This window comes from Protopterus annectens, chromosome 8.part0 (genome assembly GCF_019279795.1).
Source record: "Protopterus annectens isolate FY-2018-M chromosome 8.part0, PAN1.0, whole genome shotgun sequence".
NCBI classification, from domain to species: Eukaryota; Metazoa; Chordata; order Ceratodontiformes; family Protopteridae; genus Protopterus; species Protopterus annectens.
This window is the reverse complement of record NC_056741.1, coordinates 508,875,702-508,894,726: the sequence shown is the minus strand read 5'-3', so window position 1 is coordinate 508,894,726 and position 19,025 is coordinate 508,875,702. Positions and strand designations below refer to the sequence as shown.

General features: G+C 36.0%; 1 protein-coding gene across 1 annotated transcript in view; it reads right to left on the bottom strand.

The window, feature by feature from the left end:
• The window catches only part of LOC122808298 (melatonin receptor type 1C-like), a 123,434-nt gene that overhangs the window by 78,798 nt on the left and 25,611 nt on the right, over positions 1-19,025 (bottom strand). The window contains exon 2 of the mRNA XM_044079263.1: positions 290-1,053. Within this exon, the coding sequence (XP_043935198.1) occupies positions 290-1,053 (764 nt within the window). The remainder of the gene's footprint in view (positions 1-289; positions 1,054-19,025) is intronic.

Genomic DNA, 19,025 nt, shown 5'->3' with positions numbered 1-19,025 from the left:
CTCATTTACAGTTCTGTATCTTGCTTTAGCTTTATCAGAGTAATTTTTAAATTACAAGATAGTTTTAATTGGTCTACTTAATTAGAATTAAAGCTTATCTTACAAAACAATAATGTAACAGCATAATTAGGAGTACTGTGTGCTGTATAGACAGAAATGGCAAGTGATGAATGATAAAACTCAGTGTTTCTCTGGTTTTGCAGAGCATGGAAAAATACTCAAGAGACATGCAGTCCATGTGCATAAATGCATACAGCTAAGAGATGATAGTAGGGTATTATCTTGATACAACTGTGCATAGTGACAGTAGAATTCTTTTGTACTCTTGTCTGAAATTTTGATTAAGGACACCATAAACAATGCCATTGAGACAGCTGTTAAAGGATGCAGTGTAGTAGCCAAACACATAGAGCCAACCAGGGAATTCTGATGCCTTACCTCCTGGATTCAGTGCTTCTACCAAACCTGGAATGCTAAATGGAGCCCAGCAAACTGCAAAAAGGACAAATACTGCAAACATTGTCAGGAAATTCCGCACTTCACTAGGCTTTAACTTTTGTCTATTTTCTTGCCTCACACGGTACTTGACTTGAATAACCAAGATCCATATCTTTGAGTAACAAAACAACACAATGATTACTGGTATTAAGAAATGTATCACTCCCAGAGTGCTTGTTAATGAGCTATTTACTGTAAATATAAAAGCACAAAAATGCACTCTTTCCTCATAATGTAAAACATCGTATGATATGATTGGCACAATCAAAATGACACTGAAACACCAAATCAGAAAGAAGTAACAGAAAGTGTTTTTCATACTGAAAACTTTTTCATAACTGAGACTATGACAGATACAGCAGTAACGGTTTATTGCAATAGTCATTATGCTATAGACAGACAGAAAGTGACTGAGAGACAGAACAGTTCCTGCTATTTTGCAATGAAGTTCTCCCGCAGTCCATTTATTGTAAAATGTTGCAATAGAAACTAAAGGATATGAGTATACTCCAACTAATAGGTCTGCTGCTGATAAGCTAATCACAAAGACGTTACCTGCAAAGAAAACCAAATGTATCAGTTAACAGAAATACTTGAAAATACAGCTCATAGTACATCTAGATTAATTTTATTTATTTTTATTTTCATTATCAGAGGTTTTACACCTAAATGCCCACTAACATGGAAAAATATTCTTTGATGATCATTTCTGTTTACTTCACAGCCTGTAGTGACAAGTCAAAAAAAAAAAAAAAAAAAAAAAAAAAGAAACGTATGAAGCCTGAATCAGAAACCTAGATTGCTGTTGTCTCCATATGGTATAGCAAATATCATTTTATGACAGTCCCTAAAGGTTTTCTTCCCATCCTTCTGCTGACTCAAATATCTGCTGGCAGCTTTGAGCGCTGATTTCATTCCCAAACATCAACCACTCTATGTTTATCTTCTGTGTCTCACTTTGTCACAAGTAACACTTAGAAAAGTAGCAAATGTGTCTCCATATGGAAGGTCAAATATGTCTGGCAGACATCCCAAGATATATTCTTGTCACCAATATATACATTTTCTTTCTTTCATTTATTAAGCAGAATGTTAGGTTTGTTTAATACCATTTATGGTCCTGTACAGGTACCAAAATATTTTTTCTGGCTTTAACTCACTCCCCAATACCTAGAACAACAGATGGCCCAATCCACATCTGCCTGGCATGAGCTTTCTCTAGTAGGACCCCAACATTTCTTGTAGAATTGACCTTAATAATAACTCAGTTGTAAACAAAAATGAAGGATCTATCAGATAACTGCATGGGCAAAGAACTGATCAATCTTTCCATCATGGCTAGTCAAATTTTCTAGCTTAGGGGAGTGTCTAGGGTAATCATTATCACCATCTGAAGCTCCTGGTCTCCACCAGAGGTCACAAAGGCATCAGATTTCTCCCAACCTACTGTCAAGATGTAACTTGGCTATTAACTGTTTCATCTTTCTTCCCTAGTTAGTCCTGCCAGTAGCCTGAGTCTATTCTTGAACTCATGTCAACAATGGCACAATTGGGTACTCTGACTTTACAATATTGGATGGAACACTTACTAGCCGACACGTGTGATAGTCCATGGATCCTTTTAATCCAACCTGGTAAAAAAGGAAAGGGAAAATACAATTTATATACACAATTTAGTGAAGTCAGTATGTTTGGGGAGGAATCCTGAATTCCCAAAGAATACGTATGCCGACACAAGGAGAGCATGCAGCTCCAAAACAGACACTGTTTGGAGGTCAGGATACAACAGTGGATGTCTAAACTAAGAGAACAAAAATCTTCTGCATTAGCTTCTTACCCTATCCTTTTCCTCTAATAAGGTGCTACACTTATGAAAACAAGCTATAATCCCACTGCATAAAGTAGCCTATAACACGGGCATAAATAGCTACTGGTCTGTCACTCTCTTACCTGCTAGAGCTAACTTTCTTGGGACCACTGCTTCTTCTTGACTTTAAATCCTGAACTGTCTGGATTTCTCGTACAATGAATAGTAAATGTTCAGGTCTGAACACAAACTGAGTACCACATATCTTATTCATACTTAGTTTGCCACAATTCAATATGACTAGATGTGGATCTCAGAAAAGATTTTATTCATTATTATACCTACTGCTCAAAGACTAATTACCTATCCATGTACATGAACAAAAATGACAGTTAGCCATTGCAAAATTACGCCCTAAGCTGCTTGTTTAATTTCCTGATTTACAATAAAGTTGTATTTGTCATAAAATTCCTTTGTTTTTGTTTTTTTTGTGCATTCTTCATTTTACTAGTGCTCTTTATGCTGATTATGTTTTTTTCTTTTCACATCTGAAAAATCTGCTCAGCTAAATATACAACAGATAATTTCTGTGGCTGGCATTTTAATCACATGGCCTGGTCACTAAATTCTTCAATTAAAATAAAAACCTTTTGATGACTTTGTTATAATTTATTTGGCATTTGTTTAAGTCTGACTGGGATAATATTTCATTTTCCATGGAAGACCTGGGAGAAAAGCTCTGCATTGACATAATATAGTTATAATATAGTTAAATAAAATAGTTACTAAAATACTAATACAAAAGAACAAGAGATGGTGGAGGGGTTCTGTAATGTTTGCGGAATCTGACACATTTTGCCAACTTCTATGTAAAAGTTGTGGATAAGCCTGTAATATGCAAACATGTCTCAGTGAACTTAAAATAGCGCAAAACAGAGTTGTCCAGCACTGGTGCACTGTCTAGCAGTTCCAGAAAATCTGTCATTGAAGAAAAGTGTAGCATAAGCCATAACGTTCAGTGCCAAAGTACAGCTACAGAAATTATACAAGTGCAGTGCAAGCTGCAGGACATTTAAAGAAATACCGACCTACAGCAATCTGTCCTGTAAATCTATATACAACTGTGAATGTCTCAGTGACTTGTGTACTAATAAAATACATTCACCGGAAAATATGGAATCCAATGGAATCCATAAAATTTCCTATAATAAATAATAAAGGCAATGGGCAATTCTCCTTCCATATGGTTGTAGATCATCAGTTATGATGTAATTTTCCTGGGAGAGAAGTTCTCAGCACTGGAACAGTTGGCCATCTGAAATACAGTGATATGCACATGATAATACTCATGTTTGAGCCCATTTATGCATTTCAATCTGTGAATATCATATGTCAATATAAACAGTATGCATTCCTGTGTAGTGAAAATGTCTATATAACAGTGTGTGTGATAAATGCCAATGTGGCATATTGCAAGTAAGCAATACCTTCATACATAACATTTGTAAAATCAACATAACTTGCAATACCGTTATAGTTAATGAGTGGGATTAGATATATTTTGCATGGAGGTCCAAAGACAATAGCATCAGTCCATGAGTCTGCTTGCATGTCATATTCAAATACTATAACAATTACAATTTTAAGAATTTACAGAAAGCATCAGCAAACCTCAGGATCCATAGCAAGGCCATAGACAGTATGGATCCTTAGTATATTGAGCCAGTACTAATAATAATACATTTGCTAAGAAGCATCATTAAAGACACGCCTGTAACAGCAACAACACGTTTTTAACAGTTTTGCTAGGAGACATGAATTAAAAAATATGCATAATATCAACATGGTATATATGGTGGTGTTGAAATCTGTAGGTTTCCATAGTTACATCAAAGAGTGCAAGGAATTACCAGTAAGAATGGCAGAAGATTTGTAAATCAGCCTTTATATACTGTTAACATTTGCAAAGGAAGTCTGTCTATACAACTGCATATGGGACTGAAATGAATTATTTAAAATAACAACACCTGTATGCATAAAGTTCAATAAGTTATAACTGCTTCTGTTAAAAATAACATTTTGAGTAAAAATTAATTTAAACATGTGACTTTGGAAATAACTAATTTTAAATTATTTACTAATCACCAAAGCAGAAATTCTACCAATTGCCAATGTACCTCTCACTCCAAATCATAGAATCAAAGTGCACCTAATGTGCATGAATCTTTAAGTACCATTTGTGCCTTACATAATTAATGAAGCTGATTCAAATTCAAATGTTTGTAATCTCAGTCATGAACATCCATGTAAATTGACTTTATATGCAGAGACACCCATGTATACTGCATTAAAACCCAATATATATCAATAAATGGTACCATGTATGGCATGTGCTTGTTATTTTCCATAGATCTTGTAACATGACATCACAGACTATTTCAAATATTGAGTTTGATACATTTACTGATTAGACCATTGCTAACTGCAAACTGAATGGTACCTCACTAAGCATTTCTCTGTGTTTATATTTTCCACACTTCTTCAACAAAGGGATCATGATGGCTACTTCAAGGACACTGAGATGTGTCTGTGCGCCCAACTGGAACAATGAGGAGACAATACAGATTTTGACCATTTACTCCAAATTAGAGCAGAGGATGAGAGCCAGACACAGAAAATTCTTAATGACTGACATATGGAACCAGATCACAAGGGAACATTGACAGAGGATGGGGATCTACTTCACAGGAGTGGAGGTTTATCTATGCTATGATGACCTATATTGGTTGGACATGGAGAAGCCTTGAAGGAGGGTCACCAAGGTGCAGAGGTAGCCAATAAATCCCTACTGTAAGTGTTGATAGTCTACACATACCTGAGCATTGCTACAGACATTGCAGTTATTTCTCTGCCCCATATACATATGATAGATGTTTTTTTATGATGATGACAAAGAGCCTGGATCCAACCACTCCCCAAGCTATCCTGGTTGTACCCCAGAGGTGTTTTGCCTCATGAGCTGGCAACACATGTATTGTGGGATCATATACAGGTATATACTCTCTATGCGCAGTCTTCATTTTCTGACTGCATCAAACAGTGATATAACATTGTCTGTACACAGTGTTACAGATTACATGCTCTTTAACAGCACATTATGTTGTGTTTGTTACATGTAACATTTCCACATCCATTATGTACTGTCATTGGTGTACACCTTCGAGAAATAGTCATGCACATTAAATGACTGTACATGTGTTTGCACATAGCCAGAAACATACTGACACACCAATGTACCTTAGACCTGTGAGCATTCACTGGGTTGCTGCTGATGTGCTGTAGTGATGCTGAAAGGAGCATCCTGTGCTCAGTAATAACCAGGGTGGTTGACATACACCTACATTTCCTTAGTTGACATTTGCTTGATATAATATGAGTGCGTTCTTGCAATTTTTAGCTTGCTTACCAACTCCAAAGGAATCCGCAAGTTCAAGTTGACATCTTATACTAATACAGCAATACCCATGGTTGCCTTTGAGCCTACTTTAAAGAGTGATGTGATTATATATATTACAAATAGAATTGCAGTTTGAAGCATGTATTTTAATTAGTGGATGAAATATGGAAATAATCATAGTAAACTAAGAAGTTTTTGTGTATGTTGCTGAAAAGTTGTATTACAAGTGCCATGCAGCTTACATTGAGATATTTGGGGGGGGTTATTATAATGGAGTCAGTTACATTTTGTAGTTGTCCTTAACCTTACTGTACAGAGTCTGTTTTATATATATATATATATATATATATATATATATATATATATATATATATATGTATATATATTTATATATATATATATATATATATATATATATAACAAACTATCAGGATGCCTGAATTATACAACATGATTGGACAACATTTTTTATTACTTATGGATTATTTGCCCATTTTCTATAATGTGACGTTTATACTGTGATACTCCATTGTGCCCTGTGCTATTCTGAGTTTCCTGTTGTACATTTACATATTACAACATTATCCACAAGTTTCTGGCAGATATCAGCATAATGCACCAGATTCCATGAGATTTACAGAATCCATTCCATTGTCCCTTGTTTGTTGACCTAATCATTCAAACTATATTTGAAATTGTTCTATTTGAAATTTCCCAAAGGTCAGTGCACTGTAACACTCATTCCATAATTCATTCAGGCCAAAGTACAGAGACACCAACAATTTGTGTCATGTATGAATTCCAACTTTTGCTAGTAATTAATATTTCATGCATTTGCTTAATGTAATTTCTGACAATGTTTTCAAGCCAAGGTTTCAGTCAGTGGTTGATTTCAATAGAAGTGAAATGGGTTGCCGCCATGTATGCATGCACACGCGTGTGTGTCTGCATGTATGTGTGTCTCTCTGTCTGTCTCTCTCTATTGCCCCCACCATGCACACACACACACACACACACACACACACACACACACACACACACACACACACACACACACACTACTGCTGGTAATATTAGAGTTCCACAAGGAGGTAGTAAGCTGTTTTTTGAGACTGCTGCACTTTGAACGAGCTTAGGAACATGAACTAAGTGAGTGTGTGTATATCACATTTCCATATGGTAGAGTAGTCAATAATTCCAATATTATGCCAAGTATTAAACATTTTCCAACTAGAACCCTGTCTGATTAAGTGATTTGCACAGTTGCACAGTAGGCAAATGAAGGAAGCTAGAATCAAACCTGCATTTTTGACAACAGAAAGCAGCTCATTAAGAAATTAGAACTTAAACTTTCTGTGCTAACTGCTAGATAATTGCACAACTCTTATTTTCTGTTAAATTACCGAAGGTTAAAAGTCACTTAGTTTTACACTCAGTCAATAATACCAGCCATTAGAGTTTCACATATTGATCATTCTGAAAATGCATGTCCAGCATTTCTTATTGTGTGCTAAGTGATTGAGTTGTCTGCCACGTAAAGCTGTGCAATAGTAATGTATTTCTATCTTTGTCAATAGTACAGGGTTTGAATCATTTCACCTCCATTCACATATTATGTGACTTTCAGAAGCTGTAATTGATGGTCACATTCCTTTGCATTTATAAATACTTGGTTCCTGCACCCTAGTATTCCACTAGTAACATACAAATTAGCATAGTGGTTTAATATTACTGTTTCTCATGTCAGTGGTGTGGGGTTTGAAGCATTCACCTCTCTTTTTAATTTAGTCTGGTAGATAGTGCGGAGGGTAGAAGTCATGAGGTGTAGTTCCTATGGTACAGTACATGATTCCCTCAGTTTTCATATACCTACTGTGTAACTTCAAGTCAATCTTTTAACTAGACAGTGCCTTGAGGCAACAAGAATTTTAGGCTAGGTTCCTCAATGGTCCCTTGGACTGTAGGCTTAGTCAATACCTCTCAACCATACTGAATTCTTCAAAACCATACCAAATTCCTCTCAACTATACTGAATTCCTCAGTAAATGCCATGATGTATGTATGTGTGTGTGTGTGTGTGTGTGTGTGTGTGTGTGTGTGTGTGTGTGTGTGTGTGTGTGTGATTGTGCAAAATGTCAACCATACTGAATTCCTAGGTAAATGACGGTTTTGAGGACAAAATATCGAGGTGCCACGATGTGTGTGTGTGTGTGTGTGTGTGTGTGTGTGTGTGTGTGTGTGTGTGTGTGTGTGTGAAATGCCTCAGTTAGGCACAAATGGTGGTTAGGGTTACTCAGGCACAAACTCTGTACCTTAGGTGCAAGAAGCAAGTGCCTAAATTCTCTACCCATGCCACGACTTGTGATTCAAGGATTTAAATCCATAGTTCTCAACTGTCCAAAGTTTCACAGAATGTCTGGAATCTTTGGCACATACATTTGATCTGCTCCTCTTAAAATGTGTGGTTTTCTGGCAAACCAGTGAGAACTGAATTCAGTAAATAATAATATCCATCCAAGTTTCAGTCTTTCTATCTTTCAGGAAATGAATGGTAACACAAAACATTTTATTCTAGCAACTTTTTAAGATTATACAAGCAATGTTTAAAATCAGTTCCTGGCTTTGGGGACAAATTTTGGCTTTTTCCAGATTTGTTGTGGTGCATAGTTATTCAGGGGGAGAGAAGTTTAGTGCTGCTTATGCCACAGCCGTTTGTGTTTCTAGTATCACAACAGGTGATATACTTGTATTTAATGCAGAAGGCTGTGGGTTCTACTCCCAGAGTATGTAGACGGGTTGCTGATATTGTACTGTGTTGTACTTTCAAATGGGGTGGATGCTGCAGTCCTAAGAATGTCCTCTTTGGTGGAGATACCTAGTAACTATGAACCTGTTATCAGTTTGCCATCCATTTCCTATTGCAATATTACAGCTTATCATTTTTTTAATGTAACATAGGCAATTTATTCTTCAAGGGCAACTGGCACTTTATTTGTAGATGATCATTTTTAAAAAAAACAGCTAAAGACAGTGTTAGTTTAGGAGCCTAAATGTAAGTGTTTCAAAGGTAATGTTTTGTATGGATTGTTTTGCAATAGATTGCGCAAATATGTTCCACAGAAAACATTGTTTCATAATGATAATCTTTGTAGAAATTATATTGAATGTATTACTAGTGTTAACTAAATCCATATATTATTACAATTATTTGAATTCAATTAATTGCTACACTTCTCTGCATTGAAAGTGCTGATTGCATTTGCCAAAAAGTGATCAGTCTGTAAATCTGCTGATTTCCTCTGTTTAAATCCAGCTCATTTATATTCTGGATATAGAAGGCTGAAGCAATTAATTTTATTTTTATAAAAGAAAATTGTATTTTAGTTTTGGAGTTTGCACAAGTTCAAAGTTTGATACAAGTTCAAATATTAAATTAAATAAAACACCATTGTTCTGCTTATTGTTGTGTGTAGTATTTTGTCTGTTCTTCAATTTGCGTTTAAAAGTTGGTTTCCCACAATTCCACCAGAGTGGGTGGGGTTGCATAGTCATGTATGCAAATGTTATGTTAATAAGTGTGCCAATTTGTATCTAGTTTTCATGTGCCATTGGTCAGATTTTTTATGATTTCAGGTTGAGAGGTATGGCTTAGTCACTAACTAACCAGAGTAGCTATGGTACAAAGGAAATTAACTGATGGTAGTAAACATTGACCTCATCATAGTAGCCAATTTCTTTGGGTATGATCCTTGGTTTCCTTGTTTTGTTGAATGTGGACAGTGTGTTAATTATTTGGCTACAAATCAATTGGACAGTATGAAGTCCACAAGTTTAAAGTGAGTACTTTAACTATGAATGCAATTATAAGTTCATAAATTAGTATCAGGTTAACTGCCGTTGTGGGTCTTTCCAAGCCTAGCCAGTTACCCCATGTGAGAATCAGACCCTGCATCTTGTATTAGCTTGCATTTTTGCAGGCATACTGATGTGAAATGCACTGTCTGGGCTTCAGTAGTTTGTCTAGCACTTAGTGCAGATGAGTAAGACTGTGACTATTAAAGAGATTCTTCCTGTAGAAAGAGTTTGATTTACTCAGCCTTCATTTGTCTTCTGCTTGACTCTGACCAATTTTGTTTACCAGACAGTATTCCTTGGCTGTTCCTGAATAGGGGTAAGTGGGTTGGCCTGGGCTATTAACAAATGCATTATACATTTGACTTCTGAATTCTCACAGCTTTCACATTGATGTTAATAAGTGTGTCACTATATGCTATTTGATTATGAATGTAGATCAGAGTGTCTGATATAATATACCTTTAAGAAACATTCCAGTCAGTGGGCAAGTGCATATAAGTACTGAGCACGTGCAAGCAAAAGTGCCATTTTGAGTGAGCAGCCAGAGTGAGAGCATGCATGCATGTAGTCAGTCAGTTAGTTAAGTTTGTTTAAGTTTAATGTTCCTGCCAGCCATCCTGATGTGTTTGTATACAAAACTACAAAACTACTTAAATGAACACCCAAGCCTCATCATCTTCTTAATGCACATAAGATGAGCGACTTAGTGTCAGAATGGGATCAAGAGTCAAAGTCATGAGGCAACCAGCTAGAGTTGAAAGAATAGACAGGAGTGGATCATCCCTACTCCTCAAACAACTCACAAAACAGATAGGAAACAAATTCCAGCTACTAAAACTCACTTAAATGATTTCTTTTACGATAAATATAAAACAAAGCACTGAGAATGCTCAAAACTACTTTCTTATTAAACGAAATGTCCAAAACTGTGACAAATTGATAAAAATACTCAAAATAGTCATGAAAACATTTGAAACAATATGCTAATCACATAAAATGTACAAAAATGGAAAAAATATATGCTTTGCTATGTACTACTTTTTCTCATTAACTAAACCTTTTCAAAGTAGGCAATATTGCAGTGCAGTTATTTCACAAAGTACAGTTATTTCAAATAATATTTTGCAGAGTACAGTTTTTCAAAGAGCTTATTGTGCATTTGAATATTATTACAAGTACCTGTTGTGTGTGCATGTTCATACATAATAACAAAGGCCATTTTGTATTGTGTTTTACTGTAATCTATGGGAATGGCAGAAGGATTTTGCAGACCCACGCCACTTGTGTTTGATAACAATATTGCATAAAACTGGAGAGTGTTTGAGCAGGAATAAAATATTTTCGTACAGGCTGCTTTTTCTGACAAAGATGCACATGCAAAGGCATTTATTCTGCTTAATTTAGCTGCTTCAGAGGCCATTGAAAAAGAGCATTCATTTGTGTATGCATCTGCTGTGTTTGCAGGGGAGGGGGAAGACAGATATATTGTGGTACCGCATGAAATGTGGGAAGACACTAAGTACTTAAAATGTAAATTTATTGAAATGTATAACCTCCAAATAAATATTACAATGGAAAGGCACTTATTTTACACAAGGGATCAAAAGCCTGGTGAAACTTTTGACTTGAGAAATAAGGCTAAAATGTGCAGATTTTGTGATTTGAAGGATGGGTTGACAAAAGACGGGCTTGTGTGTGGTATTAAAGATGATATAGTGAGAAAGATTTTGATCAAAGCAGTAATTTGATGTTAGATAAGGCCATTGATATTTGTCAGATATACGAGTTTACAGAAAGGCACACAAGTATGCATACAAATGAGAAAGCAAGTCTTCCAGTACTTTCCACAGCTCATGTAGCTAGCATGCAGCATGACACTAAGAGATACTGGCCCAAAGGCCAAGCAACTTCAGTAAAACCCAGATCTACTTCAGTAAGGCCTAAGGTGCACGCAGCAAAGCACAGGGGTGGTTGACTCAGTAAAACCCATAGCAAACCTTATAATCAATTGTTGTAATTGTGGTGGTAATAATAAACTATGACTTACAGTTTTACATAGTCAAGAGACATGTGCAGTTATTATTAGGCCTCAGAGGCAGTTTGAAATGGGACTGCTTTCATTTAATAAAGAAGTCCACTATGTAAGTCTGCATAACAGCAGCTCAAATTTCACCCAAACTATTTTTTTCTGAGTATGCTGATATTTTTGCAGACAAACTAGGCAAACTACCAGTTGTGTACTCTATGAAGTTAGACTCAGAGGTTAGCCCAGTTATCAGACCAGTACAGAAAGTTCCAGTAGTTATGCAGAACACAGTCAAAGCCAAGCTAGACAGAATGGTACAGCTAGGAGTAATTTGTCCAGTAGAAGAACCTATAAAATGTTTATCCTCTATGGTAGTAGCTCATAAGAGAAGCCCCAATGATATCAGAATATGTATTGATCTAAGAGATCGACAAAAGCATTAAAAAGGCCTCATCATCCAATGTGAACAGTCGATGAAGTCAATTCCCTTATGCCAAATGCCACTGATTTTTCTGTCTTAGATGCAAAGAGTTCATTTTGGCAAATTTTGCTTGAACAAAAATCTTCACTGTTGACCGCATTTGATTCACCATTTGGAAGATACAGATATCTAAGAATAAATTTTGAAAGTGAAGTATTTCAGCATGGATGGAGTGATTTTTATGGTTATCCATGTGCTATTATAATAGATGATATTCTAGTAGGAAGCAGTGGTGAAGTCGAACATGACAGAAACCTCAAGAAAGGATGGGAAAGAGCACGTGAAGTGAATCTTAAGCTGACCCCTCAGAAGTGTAAATGCAGACTATGAGAATTTACTTATGTTGGTCACTTGTTTACCTGTTCAGGCTTATGACCAGATGCTTCCAAGAAAACTGCTATCCTTGAGATGCCAGCTCCAGACAACGTTGAAACCCTACAACATTTTCTTGGCATGGTCAACTATCTAGGCAAGTCCATTCCAGATTTAAGCTGACTTTCAGCACCACAAGGAGAGCTGACTCAAAAAAATGTAATTTGGTAATGGTTGGAACAGCACCAAAGTGTATTTGATGTCTTGAAACAGAAAATTGCTACTCCGCCAACTCTCAGCTAATATGATGTTTACAAACCAGTTACTCTTTCCTGTGAGGCTTCTAGGTTTGGTCCAGGCACAGTCATTCTTCAAGAGGGTAGACCAGTAGAATCAGTAGCCTATGCATTGAGAACTCTTACCCAACCTGAGATACAGGATGCCCAGATTAAGAATGAACTTTTGTCTATTATGTTTGCATGTTCAAAGTTCCATGATTACACTTATAGCTGACTTTTCCAGATCGAAACTGACCACCAACCTTTAGTTACTATTTTGAGAAAGCTTATGCATGCACCTCCAGTCAGACTGTAATACATGGTGCCCAAATTAAAAAAAGTATAATTTTAGTTTTATTTACACAAAAGGCAAACTTTTTTATCTTACTGTTACCTTATCCAGATTGCCCAGAAAAAACATAGAACAATGAGCAACTTGATTTTCAGGTCATGGAAGTGCAATTGTTTCTTCCACATGTCTTGATGAGCTCAGAACTCACACAACATCAGATCCGAATCTCCAGAAACTAAACCTCTTTTTCAGTTGAGAATGGCCTTCCAAGCAATCTTGTTTACCAGAAGTGCAACCATATTTTCCATGCAGAGATGAAACTTTGTCTGACAATGGTATCATCATGAAAGGTCCTAAAGTGATTGTTCCACAATCCTTGCAACAATAGTATATTCACATTTTGCATCATGGCCACCCAGGAATTGAAGGGCAAAAGGTCAAGTATTTTGGCCTTCTATGTCAAGAGATTTTGAGAAAGTACTTTCATTGTGTTCAGTATGTAATAGTACAAAACCATATCAACAGAAAGAACTACTTCAGTTAAGCCAGATTCCTAAACTATCTTGGTCAACAGCAGCGACAGATATCTTTGACTGGAATGGTCAACACTACATGGTGTTAGTAGACTCTTATTCAAATTCATTCAAGATTGATTTACTTCCCAACCTAACTTCCAGTACTATCATTACTAAGTTGAAGCAACATTGTTCTGTCCATGGTAGTTTGCACAGAGTTATTTCTGACAGTGGTGCACAGTTTACTAGTCAGCAGTTCAGGAAATTTGCAGAAATATGAGACTTTGTTCATATTGCAAGCAGTGCTGAATACTGTAAGTCAAACGGCTTGGCTGAATGTGCAATTCAAAGTGCAAAACAGCTGTTAGAGAAATTCAGACATGACAATACTGATGTTTTTCTAAACTTGTTAAATCTCAGAAACATTACTTGTGATAAACATCTTGGTTCACCTGTCCAGAGACTTATGTCAAGACAAATCAGAACCACATTATCAACCAGCAGTAATTTATTGGTTCCATGTGCTAAAAATAGCAGAGCAGTAAAAGTCCATCTGTTTAAAAAGCGTTTGTCCCAGAAGTCTTACTATGATAAAACCAGCAAACAACTCAGTTCATTGAAAAAAGGGGAGATAGTGAGGATGCAGACATCAAAAGATTTTGATTGCATCATATTTGTGAAAAGTTAGTGTCAATATCTGAGATCATACATTGTAGAATCACAAGGAATATAATTTAGATGAAATCAGAAGCATTTGTTACCAGTGTCCGAACCAGTATTACATCATCTTGCCTGTGACAAAGACTCTTATTTCTTAGAATGACTTGTCCAATGCTCTTGCTCCAGAGGGCATTCTGTCAGCAAACCCTGTTCCAGAGAAAATCCTTGAGAGTCCTCAAGCAGAACATTCCCCAGTGACTGTCCCTGTTTATAAACCCAGTCCTAAGTATTATGTTACAAAATCAGGTCACATCTCAAAACCTAGTTCTAGATACACAGCAACCTGGACATGACTGTTGTTTTCTTTATTAGTGTCTGTATAATTGCATGCCTATTCAAATGTCATTTTTTATATAAGACAGCTCTGTAAAGAGGGAGGATGTAGATCAGAGTGTGTGATATACCTTTAAGAAGTATATCAGAGAAGCATACCAGTCAGTGGGCACATGCATATAAGTGCTCAGCACATTGAAGCAAGACTGCTATTTTGGGGGAGCAGACAGAGTGAGAGGAGGCATGCATGTAGTCAGTCAGTTAGTTAGATAGTTTGTTTAAGTTTAATGTTCCTGCCATCCATCCTAATGTGTTTATATACAATAAACTACTTAAACGTACACCCAAGCCTCATCATCTTCTTAATGCACATAAGATGAGTGACAATAAATCCCGGTAGGTATCTTGTAGTTTGATGAGTTGCCAGATGCATTTTCATCAAATGTGAGATTCATGGGAAGAGGCGTTTACTGTTTCTCCTGCTACATCTGTTTTCAATGTCAGAGTGTTTCATTTAGAAAATGTCTATCGATGTTTTGATGTAAAACTTTAAATAAAAGTTTTAAATTAATTCCAAATCTCTGTGATAATTGTAACAAGAAGAAAAAAGTATGTACGCTGACAGGTTTTAAAGGTGTTTTATGGAAACTATGAGTAGACAATCAAGTAATGTCGTACTGGTATAGCTAGCAGGGACATAGTTCATTACCCTGCATAAGGGCCCATTTGATAACGGTATGGCTCTCACGGTGAAGATTTATGCTGCCACAATATAGCATTATGAGATATTCAGATTGTCAGACCCTTACTAGACATATGGGATAGCTATTATTGATGCCAGGAAAGACATAGGGAAGTCAAAAGTGAGATGTAAGTGAAATGCAAGCATGTAACCCCCCCCCCCGCCCAAAAAAAAAAGTATGTTGCAATAGCTGCATGCAGTGATATGTTTAATTATTGTTGAATAAAAGATGCTGTAACATTTATAATTTATTTGTTTGCTTTATCTATTGCAATATTAATTCATTAATTAATTTGCATGGATTGTGTAATATAGTCTAAATGTGCTGCAGTTTGGAAATATATATTTTACAGCACAATCTTTACAGCTATCAGCCACTTTGAAGGAGGTTGGTTAGCTCATACAGTCTGCATTATTTGGGATGATGATTAGAACTGTCTTATCTTTCAGCATCCATTATGCAGTAATCCCTACATATAACTGTGATGCAGTCTCCTCTAAATTATCAGACTGCAAATGATTTCTTTATCTAGTTAAAAAGTGTTACTCTGTCTGGCATTTAGAGCAAAACTAAAGCTCTAACATATTAATGTTCTTCTTCCTGTGCCTAGGGTCTAGGGTTTGAATATTTCCACCTTCATTTATCTGCTGTAAAACAAGACACTTGGGAATATCGGCTAGTCTTCTTCTTAATAGTCTCCTAGACTGCATACCTACTAAATATATATGAACCTTTAGTTGTATTTTTCCCAGCCATTCCCTGATGAATATCTGATGTATGTCAGGAAATTTTATGGCAATATCATAAACACACCTATTTTTAATGCAACATAGGCCATTTAGTCTTTAAGGGTACCAGATTTACAGGTGAACTACTGAAATGGAAATGTATCATCAGCAATATCTGCATTAGTAATAGTTCTCTTTAATGTGGAATTATTCATATGACTTTTACTTTGAAGAGATTGTGTATATTGTCTTAGCATACATTCATCATCATCATCATCATCATCAGCTCCCTTTTCCCCATTTTTTCGACATGGGGTCGGGGTATCGTGTTAATTGTCACCAACTCTCGATTCAATGCCACACTCCTGCCTTCTTCAACACTCATGCCTGACTGACACAGATCTTCTTTCTAGATGGATAATTAGAATGAGAGCTCACAAGGGAGGGGGGTTGAATGATAAAGTTCCCCTAAAGCCTGTACTAAAATCTACACCTTTGAGAAGATGAATTTTTATTGTTTGTTTTATTGTGTTTACTATATTTGTAACACTGGAATATGGTTTCTATTATGCAGCACAATGATTCACTTTGTAATACAGTTCAATGATGGCATTTCAGTATGTGCCCTTTAAGTGTTGATTGGTTAATTAATGTTGGTACTATATAATTGTGGTTTAAAGATTTGAATTTTAACTTCTGATAAAGCAATCTAAGGGACTGTGAAAGCACTTATGCCTTTTAATAAAACTTGTTTGAATGTTTACACAGCCATTGAGTAACTCTACTTGATTTATGCGTTTGGAGTTTATTTCTATTTTAAGCAGAGTCTTTGCCTGGGGTATTCTGGCTGTTTTGTGTGGAATAAAAATGTAGCTATATTCAACAAGAAATATAAATTTAAAACAATTAGGTAGATGACTGAAAAAGAATAAATGCATTTATGACTCACCCTAAAATGAGTGCAGAGGAGCCTTGATTTAAAAACAGCCCAGACACCAAATTCTACTTAATCTGATACTGGCTCCAGTCCATCAAGATCCTAGTCTTTATTTTCCTTCAATGTAGAACAAACTGGTTTAGCACTGCATTGAACTTTATTATACAAAACCAGTTCAGTGGCCTTCAGATAATGATTAAGGTTAGGAATTCCCAACAAACATTCATCGTTTGTATACATAAGCTTCTCCTCTCACTACACCAGTATATCTGGCATTCCAAATGAAATATATTGCATCTCTTTGAATCTTATCTAGATAGCAAATAACATAATTTTGCAAAAGATGGCAATACATGCAGAGTACCTTTGGTAAAATAAAGACTTGTGCTTTCATCAGTGTAGCTAGATTGTGTCTGACTGAGCACAGAAAGGGGTGTCATTAATTCTTGAGTATTTTATAACCAAAGAAGACAGGTCAAGTAACATATTATTGCTCTGTAAGGACACTTGAACTCAAAGACTGTCTTTGTTTTTGACCATCTCATAACAAATTTTATTCACTGGGTGCAAGACTGATTCATTAAGACTAGTGCATAAGACTGAGTCATTAGTCAATGTTTTTAGTAAGTCAATAATGTACTGGAGATGAAAGGTTGACTTATTTAATCAAATTACATAGTCTCCAACAAAGCAAGGGGATATAATTGGCTTCTGAAATTTAAGATGGATACTGGACTGACTATTCGCTGTAACAAATTGGATAGAGATTCTGCTGCCAGAATAAACACTATATGTGATATTGGACATCATTGCCTCATTCCTGCAAGTAATTCAAAAGAGGGTTATGTGCATACCCCAGCAATCACTCTCACTTGTGGGCACTAATACAATATAATAAGAACCTCTCAAACGTGGTCCCATTTGAGGGAATCGCATTTGTTAAAAATACTGCATGCTTCACTCATGAAGATGCTACCAAGCATTGAAAATAAAGACATAATGAGGTCAAATCTGAAATACCTTGTCACCTTCTAATGAAGTCTCACTGGGTCAGCAAAATAAAGCATGATGTAGTATTCTGCAGTCTCATAGCTATTTTTTGTACATAATTTTGTCTCAAGGAGTGGAAGAGAGATAGGGATATAGTTGGCTGGGTTAGATTTGCCCCTGTTAAGCTTTGGGAAGCATGACACATTTGAAATATTAGCTGAGCCTGGCAGTTTGATTTTCCTTATTACATTGTTAAATAAGGGTACTAATAGCTGATTCAAGTTTTTCTTGACTGACTTATAAACATCAATAGCCAGACTTTCCAGTACAGGTACTTTAACACTCAAAGTATCATCAATATATTGTTCAGTATCCAATTAAAAAAAAGATTTGCTAAGGAAGTAATTTTCAAATTCTAGGAAGGTTGGAACTTCAGCTTCCCCTTTCTCTCAGAACAAACAGCAACTTCCTTAACTAATTCCTGGACCTGTCCTTGTCCCACTCCCACCTAAACTACTACCTGTCCTCTTCCACTTCCCCTCTGAGCTCACACACTTTGCTGCAACTACTCATTTAAGGCCTTTATGATATTCTACCAACCTTGAATTTTTCTTTGATAGTAATTGTTCGATTGAATCTAACTTTTTATATTTTATATACTTAATATGTACCATGGCTGTTTAAACCCTGAATATTACTCTTGTCATCTAACACATTCATTTATAAGTTGTATTCTAATTCTCCTGTGTATATACACTTGTATGTTAATATTGTATGATGTTTTGTTTTTATATTTGTTTATGTGTGGAGCTTTTCTCCTCGGGTCTAGACTGAAATGGGCTCTGCAGCCCAGTTAGACTAACCCTGTTAACAAATGTCAAATAAATAAAAATAAATAAATAATTCCCCATGTTGAGAAAAGTACCATTGTTAGCTCTTTCTTTTCCCCTGTCCCATAGAGGCTTTTGTATATTCATCTATGGCTTAACACCCATACTGCCCTGTCCATTTTTAAGTGTATTAATCATATCTTAGGATTCAGAAAAGACTATTGAGAGTGGTACACCCTATCACCAGTGGACAACAAATTATGGATGTTCTTTCTGATACAAA